Source organism: Protomyctophum bolini (genome assembly GCF_963924005.1).
Source record: "Protomyctophum bolini genome assembly, chromosome: 18".
NCBI lineage: Eukaryota > Metazoa > Chordata > Actinopteri > Myctophiformes > Myctophidae > Protomyctophum > Protomyctophum bolini.
In genome coordinates, this window is record NC_137879.1 from 25396240 (window position 1) to 25415536 (window position 19297).

The 19297-nt window shown below is 41.4% G+C and overlaps 1 protein-coding gene across 1 annotated transcript; it reads right to left on the reverse strand.

The window, feature by feature from the left end:
• Window positions 1-350: 350 nt before the first annotated feature.
• On the reverse strand, window positions 351-19126 carry LOC308333415 (dnaJ homolog subfamily C member 7-like). The gene is made up of 14 exons (XM_080789810.1): window positions 19028-19126; window positions 13787-13875; window positions 11020-11144; window positions 10056-10169; window positions 9847-9921; window positions 8275-8393; window positions 7875-8028; window positions 7584-7748; window positions 6655-6746; window positions 6446-6519; window positions 5919-6065; window positions 5563-5718; window positions 3190-3279; window positions 351-3086 (listed from the first exon to the last, which is right to left on the reverse strand). The coding sequence occupies exons 1-14, from the start codon at window positions 19096-19098 to the stop codon at window positions 3049-3051; spliced, it is 1509 nt and encodes a 502-aa protein (XP_080645936.1). The 5' UTR covers window positions 19099-19126; the 3' UTR covers window positions 351-3048.
• Between the last annotated feature and the right edge of the window lie 171 nt (window positions 19127-19297).

Here is a 19297-nt window from a genome sequence, read left to right on the forward strand (position 1 = left end):
TCGGCCGCTTGTATTCGCGACCTTATTCTTTTGGTCATGACCCTTCATGACCAAAGGTGAGAGTAGGAACAAAGATTGCTCGGTAGACAGAGCTTTGCTTTCTAGCTCAACTCTCTTTTCGTCACAACAGTGAAGTACAGCGACTGCAATTTAACCATCTTTTTATATTATATTATATTTATCTATATGGCCTATGCATGTATTCATGGTTGGAGATAATTTAATAATAGGTAAATCATCATACGACCACAATTTATGTGTAAAAAAATAACTGAGCATTTAAAAATGACCTGTTTGAGAACAGAAGAATACATTTAGTAGATATAACGGGGGGGAAAAATAGACAATCGTAAAAGACAAACCTTTATTTTCCAATTACAAAACATTGCAGGTCGTGTCTACACTGACATATGTACACAGGTCAATGACTATGACAGGACTATTACAATGTCCATTTTTCTTATCCCTTGGTTCTTCACAGGTTGAATGGGTGAGGAGAAGGCCTACTCTGCCTACACATGCATGGGAAGTGCCCAATTTATACTCCATTGCACGACAGTGACACTTGCCAAAAAGAACAGATCTTCAAGCTAACAACGCATCAATGTACAACACATTTACAATGCATCATCATGGATGCTGTCAGAGTCAGAATAACAAAGGACATGAAACCCCAAAAGCCTGAAATATAGTCTAGTTGCTATGGGCCACAGCATGTTCCAGTCTTACATTCACGACAGCGGGTTATTTTCGGTAAGTTACACCATCGTGCCAGTATAATTTGAGTTTAAGTGGATGTCACTGCCCATAATTCTAAATGTATTAAGTCTTCTAATGGATAGCACTCATAGCAGGTGCAAAAACCTCCAATTTGGTCTGGTAAAAGCATTTAATTGCAAAATGAAATGACAAATAAACTGTTTTCTTTTAAACAGAGCACAAAAACATGCTTGGCGATGTTCAATTTATTAGCGGGGTTGGCTCTACATTTTAAGAATAATGGTTAAATAAAAGCCTAGCCATAAGATATTTCCTCAAAACATGAGCGACATTAGCAGTCAGGCAAGGCACCACTTAATATAACAATGGATAATAGCCTTATCCACACATGACCCTATGTCACTGAAGACCTCATGTAATTAATTACCCCATGGCCACTGTTTTCTGAGGCTCATTCGCAAATGGCAGATCTCTGCAAATCCATTTCAAATTTCTGGACATCCAATGAATGAGTCCTGTGTGAACAGAACTTGTGTCAGTGACAAAGGGGATACAATGGTCAGTGCTCAGAGTACACCTTCAAATGGCTTAAAGGGCAACTTCTGATTTTAAACATGAACCCTACTGTGTGGACTGTGTGAAAATCTGACAAAACTTCACAAATTGTTCTACGTGTCAAACGCACTGGAAAATCAGTCAGCCTAATCTTAAACACGCCGGTTTGATGAATAGGCCAACAGCGATTTTCCTCCTCACAGTACAACAAGATTCGTGTTAAAAATCTGTGAATGTTAAGAGACATTGACTTGCTTGATGTTTGGCCCAGTTCAACGACAAAGAAATTTACACACTGTATACATACTGTACAGTCAATGAAACTCAGAAAGAAGAGGGCTGGGGTGAAAGGTTTTTGTTTTGTTTGTTTTTACAACTAATCTGCGTAAAAATACAAGCTCCTTGTGGGAAGACCGTCCACACTGGCACTGGGATGCATACATTACATACAGTTTGAATATACAATAAATAATAATAGGCTTAAGGGAGACTGAAGAAAAATAGAGGTTACAAACATGAATGAAAACACGTTATGCCTGATTTATACTTGGTTGCGCACCATGTTGCATACTGAAAACTAAAACAGCCGATCGGCAATTTCCTGTGCTCGACACCAAGACTCAACCAAGTATAAATCACCCTTTACATTCCAGTAAATTTTACAACGTCTGGTTGGAGACCAGAGGAAAAACGTGCCGTTTGACCCTGCGGTCTGCAGGAGAGCGAATAAAACCTGGACACACACACACATAAACATACACACGCGCGTGCACACACACACACACACACACGCGCGCGCACACACACACACACACACACACACACGCACACACACACACAGGCTGCATTTGACACGGACACATCATCCTCAATTGCTGCCCTGAGGTCCGTTTGAACATTTACCTCCAAAACTTGATCTGAATTAACCACTTAAAGTCTATATACTTCATTGACTGGGGTCCCTCAGGGCTCTATACTAGATACACTCCGTTTTCCTCCTCTACACTAAACCTCTTTGCCAAAGATAGCAGATCTATAAGCAAGCTTGTAGATCTGCTATTTTTGCCAAATGTTCTCCCCAGAATAGGGACGCACACTGTTCTGCCGAGATGTCGATACTGGCTCTTCAGTCGATCGTTGCAAGGGTTACCTTAACAAAAAAATACAATCTACGTTACTGCTCCTAAATCTAAACATCTATGCAGATTTACACTCCACCAGTGTATTCCGAAGTAATTTATCCTATGCTAAAATTTATTTCAGTATGAGACAAATTTGTGTTTTGGCAATTAAGAGTAGTCGACAATTCGCACCATGAAGCTTGTGCGATTAGCTTGTCCAAATCGGTCTGGGCATTTTAGCTGATTTGTTATCGAAAAGTGTTAAGTTCAAATACAAAAAACGCAAAAGTCCCTGCACGATTCCGGTTAGTATAAACTTGAAGAGTGAATTTAAGAGCGAGTGCAATAACTAAAGACTTCAGGAGGGTTTCTTTAAATCAGTGGTTCTCGATGCGCGGTCCAGGGACCCTTGAGAGTTTGAGGGCGCTCCAAATAGAACCTTACAGGTGTGTAAATCTGAGTGTGCAACTACAACCAAAGTGACCTTTACAGGTCCTTGAAATTAAAAAGTTTGAGAACCATTGCTTTAAAGTATATCAAGTATGCAAGGGGAGGTGTCCAAAGGACACTGGGAGAGGAAATTGGGAGGGAGAGGGGTCCAAATTAATGTAGTCCACTTCAAGGCTCCATCACAGCCGTATGACGCTCCTCTTTAGCCAAACTGGAAAAAGAAGTTTCCAGGACCTGCGTCTTGAAGACAAAAATTCAACGAATAACGTCAATAACATGCACTCTGTTTCATCACATTTGAATAGTCTTTTAGTGTTTCAAAGCAAAACTCTAGTCTACATACTTTGTTGATTGGATTCAAAGTTATATCCTCCACCACCACCCCCCCCTTGGCCTCCAAAGAACGCTCTGAAGATGTTGTTGGCATCGAAATCTGGAGAGAAAGAGAGAGAGAGAGAGAGAGAAATATCAAACAAAAAGCATTTATTCACAAGCAGAATGTCAGCATAAAATTAACATTTGTTTTGACAGAATGCCCAACCAGGGGACTGTACTATGAAGCAAGTTTGACCAAAATAGCAGATCTACAATGTCACAAGTAACAACACGTCCACAAGGCAACACGTTGTGAGCGTGTAGAGCTGCTATTTTTGGCAAATTATAGATTTAGTGTGTAGAGTGAAGAAACCCAGGCTAAAGTACAATAGAAATATGTCCATCATATAAAACGTGTGTCCCTGACATAACTCTACGTCCTACCGTACAGTATGTCACCTGGCAACAGCCAATTCATATGAATTGCAATAATAGGAATTCAATCATTAGAAAGCAGGTGCCATTGGAAATTCTAAAATGGATAGCTCCAATGCTTGAATCTCCAGAGTACTGCTTTAAATACTTGAACACACAACCAGGACCACACGCATCACAGTGCCAACATCTTGTTCACTACATTCATCGTTACTTCCCATGGATGCATTACCGTTGATGATTTAGTTCCTATTATAAGGCAGGGTAATAACGCCTACACAATGTACGATATTTGCTCAGGGAGTTTTTTTGGCGCTCTCCGACAAAACCCCCGATCTGACACAAGATCGGGCTTTGAACTCAGAGGTTTTGCTTGCTGTGTAAGAAAGGCTCTGCGAGAAGATCCAGCGGCAATAAAAGCACTCGCAGATGCCTTCCCGAGCGTTTCTGAATATCTATCAGGTTTGATATTTGGCTGTCTCGCCCATAAGACATATATACGTAGACGCATGTCACCATTAAAAGGCACAATTTTCCAAAGCCTTCAGCACTGCACTTCCGCCTTCATTCGGATACACGTTGCTCCAATTTATTTTTTATAATATCTATGGTCTCGCCAACTGGACATCATATAGTATGAACGGGGTTGCGACGGCACCCTGGGAAGGTCCATATTACAGCCAATGAGAGCACAAGGCAGCCATGCTCACAGTAAATGGTGCATTTATAGTGCCTTTATTCAAGGTGCTTTACGTACATAAAGCATACACCAATGGCAGTAGAAACCATGCAAGGCACCAATCAGCACATCAGGAGCAATTAGGGGTTCAGTGTCTTGCTCAAGGACACTTCGACACCAACTCTGGGGGAGCCCTGGTTCGAACTGGCAACCTTGCGGTTACCATCCAACCACTCTACCCCTGAGCCACTGAAGCCCCTAAATCCAGGTGCCATACATATTGGTAGCTATTGGCCTAATATTGCTGTAAAATAGTCTATAAAACAAATGCATCTCACTTGAATAATGTTGATAAAACGTCGGAATCTACTCTGCAGCACAAACATTTGGACCACATGCGCTGTGTGTGTATATGGAGAGAGACGCAGAGACTTTCATTAATGAAAATCAAGATTTAGTGTACCGACTACTGTCTCGCTCTATTTCGCCCTGTGTATTCCTGTGTGCGTGAGAGAGAGAGAGATGTCCTGTGTCGGTCTCGTGCATGTATCACGGGATCCTGGCTGCACCTACATGACGCCAAAATGAATTGGAATAAAAAACAAATGTAGCCTATATATGCATGGGGTCTGGATCGCCTCTTGGTACTCTTGCAGTGTGTGATCCCTAGTCGGAGATCAATCATTTAGTGTGAAAGCCACAAAGATGTCATATCTTTGTGAGCCGATAAAAAAAAAAAAAAAAAAAGACTCCTGTACTAGTGTGAAATACCGTCAACTTTAAGGGCAGATTCAGACGGAGTCCGTTTGATTCAAACTGTTCCCGAATATGATTGCCTGGTCTAGGTCATGATTCACATTGGCTTTGATTCTTTCGCACCCGCGTACACTTTGTTCAACTGTATTCAATGCTTTCACATTGCAGCGATCTGTATCCGAGACTTCCGAGTAAACTTCAACCGGTCCCGAGACCACCTCCATGCAGTCCCGGGAACGAGTGGGTGATCCGCTCCCGGGAACGGTACACAGCATTCACACTACCACAACATCTGCCAAGTGGTCCCGAGTGTGCACCCGGCACCATAGTGTGAGTCTGCCCTACAACGCCTACAGTCTGTAGGTGCCATAAGGGAACACTCCTTTTCATATGTGCAAGGCTTTACAAATCAATTTAGAACAAGGAAGGTACAGCAGCGCGTACCACCTTCCATGCATTTGCACTGAAACCTCCTCGTTTGTGCAGGAATTCGTGGGGGATCAATTTATTGTAGAAAGACAAAGCCCTCACCTCCTCCTCCATAGCCACAGTCATCCTCCAGGTCATGTCCGTTGTCATAACGCATCTTCTTCTTGGGGTCGGAGAGGATGGTGAAGGCCTCACCCACCTCCTTGAATTTCTTCTCCTCGTCCTTCTGCACCTCCGGAGTGGCGGAACTGTGGCGGTCTGCAACACACCAACCAGTTATTAGACGGCCACCGAGTGGCACGCTACGAGCTACGAGGTCTGCTATTTTTTTTAAATCGTGAAAAAAATATATTCTTTCAGAAGACTTGTTTTTGTCCATTTCGATGTCAGGTCTGAATGGGTTAATGTACTATATAAACAAAGTTTGATTGATTGGTGGTGTGTGTGCACGTGTATACCTGGGTGGTGCATGAGGGCCCGTTTGCGGTACGCTTTCTTAATTTCATCATCGGTGGCAGTTTTGCCTATTCCCAACACCTTGTAGTAATCTTTCCTCTTGCTCTTCTTCAGTTCCAGCTGGGCGTGCTTCAGTAGATGCTTGTGTTCTAGACGGATACCAAGAGGCAAATAGGATCAATTAAACATATCGAGGTGGATGTGGAGAGAAAGATGATATATTGAACATAGTATCATCAGTGTCAGGCAGAAACCTTGTGTTCTTCACAAATGAATACCTTATTTTAAAACTCATGACAGTGTAAGATATTTTTGACCTTTGGCATGCCTATAATGCCAAAATAGAGACGGCAGGTAAAAGTTATTAACCTGTTATTCTGAAAGGTATTTTAGTAAATAGACAAACTTGAGATCAAATGTCAAAAGAAAAGCAAAGTTGAAAACATGTGACAATGTGGAGGAGGTATATCAAACAGACATTTGGTCAGTCAAAAGGCTGTCTTCTAATCTACGTGAATGACAGCGTTACCTTTGGTCTTTTCCGTCTGGTAGACTTTCTCATAGTCTCGCACTGCTTCCTCATACTGCTCCATGTCCATGTAACTGCAAGAAAACACAGAGTGTCACTCCACACACACACACACACACACACACACACTACCTCGTGCCGTTTACCTTACTGACTAATAAAGTATTCAAACACCCTTCAAAGAAACACGGAGACAGAGGGAACCGTACCACTGGGCTCGTCTCATGTACGCCTTGATATACGTCTCATCCAGCTTGATGGCACTGGTGCAGTCTTCAATGGCCTGCTCCAGTTTCTTCAGCTGAGGACACAAGTTGACATTACAGGTCAGTTGGAGTTAGCAGCAGAGGTAAAGCATCGTTATCAGTTACGAGTCAGGTAAATTGCATGAACACAGCTCATTTGTAAAAACGCAGTGCATGTGGTAGAAAATCAAGTTCATGTAAACAGGCGTTTAGAAAGGAAATCCGCACACCGTTTTAAAAGCTCCCAAAATAATTGATTGACAACAGAGCGGAAAACAGGGGCCTTCGTCAGGTATACTGGTGTTTAGCTCACAAAAAGTCCCCATGTTACAGGTTATCAGGTTATTTTCTTTACAAACTTTAGAAGTTTTCCTGCAGATTTTCCTAGATGCATCTGAACTGTGTTAACTGAAGCATGCGTCACCTGAGAAGGGACATGTTATGTAGAGAGCACTAGGTCATGAACTGTGTGCTTGGTCCATTACAGGACCGACAGGCTGAGAACCCCTGCATGGTAACGTGCATTGTGTCATGCACTGTATCTACATGACAGTGGCCCCATTTGCAAGTGACATTGACGTCTCATATATGGGTAATGTTCCTTCTGTGAATTATGTCCAGATATAATCTAGACGATATCCTTGTAATGTTCTTTAGAAAGACTTATGTAACACTGCATTCCATACCCCATGTCATCTGAGTCAAGTAATAATACAAGAAAATCCATTGCCTATTTTGACCTTGATTGTGACCATGACCTTTCAAGCACAAAAGTTAATAATTTCTTTGGGTCAAATAGACCAAAGAACCAACCCCTCCCTAATCTACTTTTTATGTGAATAAGTCCAATTGTATTTCTAGCACCCAAAATGCATTTAAATGGGGGCCTTCACCTTGGCTCCAGCAGTGGCTCTGTTGCAGTAGAGCTTGGCATTGGTCTTGATGTTGTTGGTGTCTATCGTCAGGGCCTCTGTGTACAGCTGATAAGCGGAGTCGTAGTTGCAGTCCTTGAATGCCTGGTTGCCTTCTTCCTTCTTGGCTTTCAAGGCTTTGGCATTCTGGTTTGGGGAACACAAAGTAAACCTAGTCAGAATGTAGGGCACTAACATTAAGTATACATTAGGCTTCATTCATAGAGGCCGAGAGATTGGGTGACGAGATGGCAGATGAGATGACAGACTTACCCTGCATGCTAGTCTGGCCTTTTCGTGGTCGGGGGCCATGCGCAGGGCCTGCACGAAGAACTGCACAGCCTTGTCGATACAGTCCTCATAGTACAGACACAGGCCGCGCACGTACAGTGCGTCTGCATTGGTTGAATCCATGCGCAGAATATCACTGTGAAAGAAGGCATAATTAATAAATAAAAACTTTGACCTGGGTCCCCCAGGGTTCTATACTTGATCTACTCCTTTCCCCCCCCCCCCCTCTACAATACATATCTTTGCTGAAAATAGCCAGAGATAATAGGTATAGTTCCCAATATACAGTACATTTACAGTAGTAGCATAATTTAATAGTGTCTAGAGGAATATTTGTAAACGTTGTTTTATGTTTCTTTATGATCAAATGAAAGGGGGCTACCTGGCCACAGACTGGGCTTCTGGGTAGCGTCCCAGCAGGGCCAGGCACTCAGCCTTGAGGATCTTGAAGCGTTGGCAGGCAGCCGCCAAAGCCAGGGCTCTGTCCATACAGTACACCACCTGGAACACAAACAGGAACATTAAGACCTGAGTGAATGTAGACGGCACCCGGGTGAGCAGTATGGGTTAGCTCCCCAGCCTGTGTCCTCCGTGAGGAGGAAGCCCAACAACCCTCGGTGAGGCCTTTAGGAGGGCCATGCAAGCAGCAAGCAGAGCCGCAGCACCATTGCCCTGTGGAACCATTGCCCACCACTCCTGAATGAAGTGTCTGGTGCTGGGACTCTGGTGCAACGCACAGGTCCTGGGCCTGGTGAGAGCAGGAGTGGACCTGGTGAGACGTAGGAGGGGCCCGTACAGGAGACAACCCACAGAGCCCAGTAGTTCTGGAGTAGTTCCAACGGATTGTGTGGCCCTGGTTTTTCCCTAATGAGACTGATCGAGGGTAGCTATTGGGACGTAAGTCGGGACTTGACCACCCCGGCTGGGTCGCCTGAGTGAGGGGTATGATGTTGGTAGACCCGAAAACCCTGTTGACCTCAGGATACATCACTGAGGATACGTCCCAGGTGCATCCATGCAATGTATTTCTTAGTTTTGTAGTTGTAAGTAGCATGTGACGGGTTAAACTAGGGGGTTTTCATGAATCTGAATTCATTGCAAGCATTAGTTTTGCACGAGAAACACTCCTTCGGCTAAAAACGTCCACAGCCGGGCCTGTGATTATGGTAATATATCTGCTGTATATTGTGAGTCATCATGTCTCCTGCTCTTTCCTGCCTTGCCTTACTCTTAATTTAAAAAATGCTAGTTGTAGTTTATGCCAAGCTGTTTTTCCGTTTATCTTTGAGTTTTTTTTGTTGTCTTTCTTTTTGTTTTCCTGTATTTGTTTGATTTCTGTTCATTCATTATTTGGTAATTTTTTTTTACTAAAAACTAAAAAGGTTTAAAAGAAAAAGTTACAAAAAAGAGCAGTGTTGTAAAAGTGAACATCTAATGGCTGAATGTAGTTTAGTGGCCCTTTAAAAACATACCTTTCTGGCAGGATATTCACTCCACTTTGGAGACCATTCTGTGTTTTGAGATACCTCTGTCGGTTTCTTTTCTACTGTTGGGAAATATCCCTGAAGAGTTTCTAACACATGATAAATATTTAATCAAGATCCTCTTAGCATCAAGTAAAAAAGCAATCACACGACGCTGGTACCAACAGGACTCACCAACGAAAGATCAATGGATGGACATTATTGAGGAACTGTATTCTATGGAAAAACTAACATTCATACTGAGACTAGGAGGATAAATTCTATAAAAAAATGGGAAAAGTGGAATCTCTTCTCTCAGCCTAGTGATATTGCAATAGAATTTCATTGAATGTTTATTGTAATATGAAAAATGCAGCCTTTTTTTCTTTTACTTTTTGTCCTTTTTCTTTCCCGTATTGTCTTGTTAGTTGAGTTTTTTGTTTGTGTCTGTTCTTCCTTCAATAAAAATGAAGTGAAAAAAAAAACCATACCTTTCTGAAATCGCGTTTCTCAAAGCCAAAATCTGCCATGCGTTCGTACTCCAACATCGCTGCTGCGTTCTTGTGCTGAAATAACAAAACACAGAAGAACTCTTTTAATGTGATTCACACCAGGAACACAAATAATAATTTAAAAAGCCTGTTTTATAAAACCGTTAAAATAAAAATGCGGAATGTGTAGTTGGTGGTTGGCAAGTCACCTCCTGCTGTGCTTGGCCGTTGCTGGGCTCTAGCTCCAGAACCTTCTGAAAACAGCGACTAGCTGCCATGGCGTTACCAAGAGATAGGTGACACTTGCCCTCCCGCAGGTGGCCCTGTGTAGGAAGGAAACACATTATAGTCTTAAGAGTATATATTAATAGAGACGTCACCGGATTTCTCCAGACTAAGGGCCAAATTAACACATTTAGACCATAACCAATCCAACCGACGTGTTGCTAGGATGTGTACACACGTCCTAGTGCATTTTCATTGATATCAAACGAGAGAAAAATATTCTGAATTTCTCTCTTTTTTTTTTAGTTGGCCTCCAAGGCCACCATACTCCTTGCTCTTCACACATCCGAGGTCCCGTTCACTTCCCCGTTTACCGCTGCAGAAAGAATCCCTCGTATCTCCTAATCTAGGGAGCTCTCCGTGGTTTTGATCAGATGGATATACTAACCTCTTCATTTCTGACTTCTGACCTGCCTCTCGCGATTTTATCGTAACGATAGCAAGGTAAGCAAGCAAAAATATGTCTTCCGATTTTTTTCCGAAAGGGAAGGGGGGGGGGGAAGCGGCGATATCTTCCCGGCACCCCGAGCTTCTATTTTGAAAGAAATCCCAGCGCCAAGGTGGAGCACTGGTCAGCTATGCTTCACTCACACCCACCAGAGCATGACCTTCACCAACATGCAATTTTCACCAAATGGTGATATCATAATAGACTTGACTCTTCATAGCAGAGATAACAATATGGTAAATATGCTCATTTAGACTAGAAGTGTTACGTTTTCTCTGACTGGAGTCTACCTGACTGGTTTAGCAGTATCCTATTAAACAGTAAACGTCAGTAGCAGTAGTAGTATTAATAATAAAGCTTAGCGTAAGTCTTGGGAATATCCATAAAATAAGACAGGAAAGCTCACACTGAATGAGATGCGATTGCGTGACCCCACTGACCTTCATGAAGCAATCGTCTAGACGCACTGCCTGCTGCGAGTCCTCCAGGGCCTCCCGGAAGCGACACAGCATCATCAGAGTGGCCGCTCGGTTGCTATAGTAACTAGCATTTTTGGGAGAGGCATCTTTAAGACATAAGAATAATAAAAGTCACACAAGAGAACAGTCACTGATGTTAACATAACATGTCTTGATGCTCTATAGATGGCAAAGCTATGAGTCAAACAGAGAATAAGAATATAATCTAATTCTCATTAATACTAACGAAACGAGTGATGATATGGTCCAAAAATAACAATGATATTTTGCCCGGATGGTGTAATAATGAGGTCTAGTACTGATTTGCTCTTTGCAAATCCATTGTGTCCATAGGGCAGTAGAGGCTCAGGGATAGAGTGGCCGGATGGGAACGTGAGGTTTCCAGTTCGATCCCGCGCTCCTCCAGAGTTAGTATCAAATTGTCCTTGAGCAAGACGCTGAACCCCCAATTGCTCTCGATGTGCAGGTTGATGCCATGCATGGTTTCATCCGCCATAAGTGTATGAATGTGTGTGTGAATGGGTGAATGTAAAGCACAATCTATGTAAAGCGCTTTGGATAAAAGCGCTAAATAAATGCACCATTTACCATTGTTATTCTCTTCAGTGCTCTGCAGACCATTTCTACAATTATTTTGTTGGTTGGCTTTGACACTCATTGTGAACAAGCACAGTGTATATCTTTGACTAGGGATGTCAGGGGGTAACCGGCTAGCCGGTTAGCCGACCGTTAAGAAATATTCGAGTATGCTTATCAGCTTTACGGTTAATTAGCATAATAATAAATGCATGTTCTGATCTTTAATCCCTTTTATTTTAGATCGTTTTTAGTAATAGTACAACATAAACATTACAGAGACTGTAGTTGTCACAGTACAATACTTTAAAACAGTTGACATGTTGCACACATGCCTAAAATTGCTCTTATTTGCGCCGCCCAGCTTGTCACACTCCAGGCTGCATGAACAGCGCTCGGGCGCTGTTTTCTGCCCCATCAATGTCCCAAAGTTCTCTGTTGTACTTCAATGGCTAGTTACAATGGTAGCTTTGCGGTAGTCAAAACTTAAGCGAGTGACAGCGAGACGAGATTAACACATGTCGACCGTATCAATGCAGAGACCTACTTGGCATTAAATCCATTATTGGCCATTTGGCCTGGAGGGAGAACGTTTACAGCCACCGCCACTTCCTCCTCCTCCTCCTATCAGTCTCCCCACACTGGCACGGCTTACGGCTATCAAGTTAGCCATGTGCTATCGATGTTTGAGGGTTTTCTCGTCAGCGAAAAGTCAACAAACAGAACACAGTGACATGCATGCTGATCTGAATAATAAAAAAGGCTTAGCCCATGCGTCCAGTGGCTTTATAGGTATAGGTTGCTCAGATCTGGACTGGACTTATTTATGTTTTGGACTAGAACCGGCGGACCTCTGTACTGTAGACGCACAGATGCATGCATGCAGATGCGATGCGTTGTTTATTGATGATTACAACAATTTATTTATACGGTTAAATGTTGCTTTTTTGTTCGTCTTTTAAAAAAGGAGCATAAATAAATGTATACCATTAGTCTACCAACTTTAATTATGTATCCTATACATGCATATTACATTTGGGGTAGCCTATTAAAAAAAAATATATATATATATATTAACCAATATCCGTTAATGACCCGGTTAATCCTGTCGGCTAACCGGCTGGGAAATTATCCGTTACAGACATCCCTATCTTTGACTATTTAAATAGCTGCTATTCATGTTATTTAGATAGCTGCTAGCCTAGGTATGTTGTTTACTCAATGGAGACAAATTATGTATCTATACAAGTATAAGTATCTATAGATTTGAGACGGTAACAAGTTGTGAGCACACACTTGTTCAGTTGGGCAAGTGTTAGACCGTGACACAGGCTGCGGATGCGCCGTTTACGCCCGTGCTCCGCGGCTGCGATACGTCAGCGTCCCTACCCCTGTGTTTTCAACCCAGCTCCGTGATGAGCTGGCCCGTGAATATAGTATACAGGGACAGCGGACACACACATTCACAGAGAAACAACAACATGGAGCAGCAGACACGACATTCACGGAGAAACAAAACAAGAACAAACAACCTACCCAGAACGGAAAACATACGGTCAGTGGCCAATGACACACAAACACACACTGATCGCACTCCAACACATATGCGTGGCACGGAAAAACACCACCACGACCGTGTGGCGTTGGACGTGAGCGTGCCGCAGCCGTGCAAGATTCTAGATGGCAGGCTTGATATCTTCTTATTGTACACAAATCATTAAAAAGATAGCTGATCTATAATCTCTCACTGTGTTAAATTGTAATGACATTTTCTTTTACCTTTTCACCTGTGTCAAAATATGGACACTTGAGTATATTGTGTTCCAATTCCTTGACCACTAACCCTTGTTCTGTTCTTGTCTCTTAAGCTGACCTTGCACTGTGAATATCTCTTAAGCTGACCTTACTTTACCTGATTGTACCTGATTGTTTATACGTTTCTCTGGATAACAGTGTCTGATAATTGCCTAAATTGTAATTATTCGATCTGATGTAGAAAGTTTAGAAACCCATATTGTGACACATTGTTCAGCCCTATGGTTGCCATGTACTGTACATATGCAATCAATGACAACTGCATTGGCTCATCAAGGCAAGCGTAACAGTCCAGCTCCCTGTGACTGTGGAGAACGGTATTGAGTGGGACTCTCACCTATGGCCTTTGTGTAGTAGTTGAAGGCTTCAGAGTAATCCTTCTTGACGTAAAACGCATTTCCTTGTTCTTTGAAGCCTTCGGCTTCCCTGGGGAGAAAAAGACGAGACAGAAAATCAGTCCAAGGCAGGGTGAAGCTGACACAACGCAGAACAGACAATAAATGAGCAATGTCAATCTAAGAGCTTATACCTGCCCCTGTAGCTGCCTAAAGGGCATCTAAAAGTTAAATGTATCTTCAGTACATGGGCGTACACTCCTTAAAGGGTAAGGCCACTTTTTGAGAGGTTTGGGTTGTTTTCTTAACTTATTATGGGCAAACTAGTCCATTCCATGAGTTATTTCGCTCTGTTTGGTTGTTTATTAGCAATTTAAGAAATAAAAAGTAGTCGCTCATTGACTTCCATTATAACGGGGAAACAGCGCTCAAAGTCACTCTTTTAGCACATGAACCAAAGCAACAAAAGCCGATTCTGACTTTAGTTTTAAGATAGATTTATAAAGTTTTTATTTTGGTTGGAGATATACTGAAGCAGTACTACGGCGTTCCAAACTCTCTCACTACACTATATCCTAATATTCTCATACATGATATATTATTATTATCCGACAACATTGTTGTAGTACATATTATATTATCTTACACTATTTCATGAATTATATTATCCTACACTATTTCATTCATTATTATTGCTACTACTTGTATTTGCCTGGCGTTTTTTACTCAACGCGAACAGCAGTGATTCGGTCGGCGTAGGCATACCTACCGGATCTTCTTTCTACACAAATTAGTCAAAACAAGGCAAAAATGACATTATTAAAAATAAAACCGCATGAGTTTTCCTGATGTCATAAACTGTCAGAACCAGCTTTTATTTATTTATTTTCTTGGGTTGGTTTATGTGCTAAAAGAGTGACTTTGAGAGCTTTACAATGGAAGTCAATGAGACTTATTGAATAGACTAGTTTGCCCATAATAAGGTAATAAAACAACCCAAACCTCTCAAAAAGTGGTCTTAACATTTAATGACATAGAAATGCCATATAGTAGCAGTAGAAAAGTAGAACAGTTGCGTCAAACACAGAAGAAGGGGATATAATCAATACACAGAGTCCTCCACGATTCCTCGATATACATTAAAGCACTATTGGGTTTGCCAGCAAGGTTGTACACAAAGAATATGGCCCATCTACAGTATACACTTTTCTATTGTGGCCGTGGTTGAGAAGCCGGCAAATGATTGTGCTCACTGTGCACTGTGTGCAGCACTAGCTACAGGCTGGCAAGGGTGGGTGCCTGTTCAGTGGGAAGCAGAACTGGGAGGAATAGCGTGGTCACTCCTGCTGATTAAACTCCAATTAGATGTCAAGAAGTGGCAGCAATTTTTTTGATTTAGTAAGGCCTCATACACACCTCCCCCATCAAACAAATGTTTGGTCAAACCATGTGACTCCCATTGGATAGTGTTTGATACGTGTGTATGAGGCCTTAGTCTTTTGAATAACACCATTTAGTCTTAAGGCTCATACATAGTCTGGATTTTCGGTGGTTAGGTGACCACCGAACTACATCATGACGTCACAAGCAAACCACCGCCACCGCTCCAGCCCTTCTCTCTGTTTTTACTCGCCACCGCTCAACGTTATTTCAGCTCCGGTGGTCAGCTTACCACCAGAGCGGTGGTCACCTCACCACCGAAAATCCAGACTATGAATAGGCCTTTAGTCCTACTTACTCTTCTGAAATTGAGTCTAGTCTTAGTCGACTAAATATAAAAATACGTAGTCTTTTAGTCTTAGTCAATAACATTATCACAGCTGGGAACGTCACGCATAACGGTGGTGGCCGTGTACAGTTTGTACACCATCCACAGGCCAACTGTGGAGGATACCAGCCAGTCACAATAGCCTGGGAGTCACAGGCCCAAAAGCTCAAGGAATAGAGAACCTGTGATGTCATGACATACTTTTTATTTGTGTTTGTTCTATTCACTTGGTCATTAAGGTCCACAGAATGATGTTGTGCTGACCTCATCACATTTGTGATGACGGCTGTGGCCGTCATAGTGAAGTTAACTGTTGATGTGGGAATTACATTTTGGGTATATCAGATCTTAGATCAGAGATCTTCTCTGTCTTTTCTCTCTGTCTATCTCTCTCTCTCTCCCTCTACCCCCCCCCGACACGGTCGAGGCAGATGGCCGCCCACCCTAGAGTCGGGTTCTGCCTGACGTTCCTTCCTAAAGGGGAGTTTTTCGTTACCATTGTCGCAATGTTGCTTGCTCTGGGTGGATCTTTGTTGGTTGTAAAGTGTCTTGAGACAACTTGTTGTGATTTGACACTATAATAAAATTGAATTGAATTGAATCTATACTGCATCTACACCGAACATGCCTCTGGAGCAGGAATATGTTTCACCTGGAACAGGGAAAGGAGAGTAGGGAACTGTAAAGCTAAGAATAGCGCTGTGTGAATCACCTGCTGCAGGCTCATCAAGCAAGAACTCACAATGACCTTCCTTACTACAATAGCACAGTACTGTGGACTATGACAACTTTCTGTAGCTTCCTTATTGAAGTCCTCTTTCCAGTCATCATTCACCATTACTATGTTTATTGAATCCCATGTTGATACCAGATGAACATGTGATTGCCAACTCATTTATTGTGAAGATGCTATTCTAGTAATCAGTATTAAGATTCATGATACTGCTACTATTTTGATCCTGTATTCCTCTACAAAGACAGCAACTGAAAACACTCAAGCAAAACCTAATACCAATATCAACTAGAGCAGCAGTCCATGAGTCATGAAAAAGCAATCACTTGCAAATGATAAAGGATGCTAGCCTATGACATGGATGAAACACACAATAACTATGATTCATCTTGTGTCATGAAATTGTCTGAAAGAAATATGTTTTGGCAAGATAGTGATAGAGCGATGCCGATGTGTGAACATTAGGCAAAAATAGCAGATGTACAAGCTCACATTGCATTGTGAGGTTGTAAATCATATACATGAGGTTGTAAATCAGCCATTTTTACTATTAAAAGTAAAGTGGCTAACTTGAGGAAAAACAAACAATAGAAATATACTACATCTAAGGTCTTATCTTTGGTCTTCTGCATTATGATACAGTACAGTGGAAACAGGAAAGAGTAGACCTTCGAAGGCATTCCTAATGCGGATTTATGCTAAATCAGGCTTAATCTTTGATCTTGAATCTATGGTGTAAAAATAATTCATGTTACAATGGTGACCTCACTGCTTTTACTCTCACAACTGCATTTGAAAACCAGGCGGCTAAATGTAGCAGGTTGATGTTTGAAAGATCTAGTAGAGATTTAAATAAAAATGACAAATACATATGCTCATGAATAAATCAAGGTAGCCACAACAATAAACCACAATGGCAAAAAGTTTAAGATGAAGGTGTAAAATAATAAAGTAAAAGATAATGGAATAAAAGGGGTCACATACAACAGGGGTTCCCAAACTCTTTCATGTCAAGGACCCCCAAATTGACACTAATTAGCCTGCGGACCCCCCATTTGAAAAATATATGCCAGGGACCCCCATAACATAAGATTTTGACGGTTCTAGCGGTGATTCTCAACCCGTTTAATTTCAAGGACCCCCAGTTTGACATGCATTAGTCTACAGACATTCAGCCATCTCTGGTACCCCAATTTATATTGTAAAACCACTGTTAATTTAACTATAAGGGTCCATTTGGTTACTAACTATCTCTAATTGAGCTAGGTACCCCCTGGAACTCCCTCACCCCTGACATACAAGACATCATAGCGTGGCTATGTTGCAAATGTAAAAGTTTAGAGCTTATATTGATCTTGTCCATCAGCCAACCCATTGTTTAGTTATTAGTGGTCATTTCATGCTTGTGGCAAAGCACTCAAATGTGTTACCAATTTCCAATAGGGCTGGGTGATATTGGAACAACAAATTAAAATGAAAAGAAAATCTAAATATTAGGAATAAAGTGGATGGCATTCGCAAATTCATTATTCATTTCACTCAGCTAGACCAGTCTAATAAGTAAAAAACATTCTATTTAACTGTAATGCAGTAAAACATGATGTAATCAAAATCCTAATGTTTCTTAGGTAAATTGACATACATGTATCTGGCTTGGTGCATTACTCTTAGCTATATTAGCCAAAATCTATGTACCTGACGATATCAATCAATACAAAAATGTATGTAGACAATAGGCATACATATTACTATTAAATATCATATTAGTATGCTATAAACAAGTCCCCAATTACCCCAAATAAAAATAAATGAAAAACAGATCATTTGAATAAAAAAAAGGAAAATAAAATGTACAGGAATAATAGCTATATCGTTCGACTTTATAACTTGAGACATTGATCATGACAGATGAAACTTGTGTCAATGCTAAATAACCGTGATCATGCATCTAACGAGTAGTAGAACCTTCTAGAATGTGGACAGCCGATATCTTTAGTTTGTTTCTCTGCTCTGTCCTTGAGCAACTCTCACCATGATAAACACTTAAACAATTACTCATAATAGCCTACCAAACAACCAACATAATTATAAGTATTATTCGTGTATGACTGGTTAAAATAATTAACTAAAACCACGTAAACAAACACTATATTAAGTTAAACAGCGTCTACGCTATCGTTTTCTGAATAATAGCCTACTATACTTAACAGCAATTGAAGCTATACCAATTATGATTAAACTCAGTTATAGGCTAAATGACTATACACATTGTGACTTAGTTTTGATCAAATACACGTTTAATTTGCCGGCTGGTTAAGGCTTCAATAGCATGCGTTACATCGAAATTGGTGACTAATCTAACTCTATGACTGCAACGCTCCAGTTACATTTCGGCTAATTCGTTCCAAATTGCAAAACAATCAAGAGCACAGACTCATCTTCCACACAAACAGTAAGGATTGTGTCTTTTATGGAAATAAAAATGTTTGTGTTTCCGTGGCAACTTTTTTGCAGGAGAACTGACATTTTCTCCCAGTTTCTGCAATAAAAAGGACAAATCTGCCATCTCTGGCGTCGCAGAATTCGATAGGTCACCAATGTATGCGCGACGTGCTCGTTGGCTTAAGAAGCATCAAGTAGGCCCCACCGGAGAACTGGGTTAGTGTGTCACATCCGAAAACTCTTGATCTGGACATCTTCTACATTCAAATGCACTTTAATGATGTGTGGAAATATATTTACCGTTCGAGATTTTCTTCATCGTGGATGAGGGCTTCTGTTTCCATCGGCATGTCGATGTCAACAGCTGCCATGTTTTTCCGAAAGAAGACCAAGAAAGGGACGCAATATCCGGGGGTGGAATGGATATGCGCACGCATACTATGTAAAAAAGGCCTTTTGTTAACAGAAATGTGTAGACTAGCAAATCCTGTTTGTTAACAGGCCTTTTGTTTACATTGGAACTCAAAATTATCTGATTGATTGATTGAAATATTTATTAACAGTTTTCAG

Coding starts and splice junctions, on each gene's coding strand:
- LOC308333415 (XM_080789810.1), bottom strand. CDS start 19,098: ATGGCAGCTGTTGACATCGACATGCCGATGGAAACAGAAGCCCTCATC. Junction 13,876..19,027: donor GATGAAGAAAATCTCGAACG/GTAAATATATTT, acceptor TTTTCTCCCCAG/GGAAGCCGAAGGCTTCAAAG. Junction 11,145..13,786: donor CTACTACACAAAGGCCATAG/GTGAGAGTCCCA, acceptor TATGTCTTAAAG/ATGCCTCTCCCAAAAATGCT.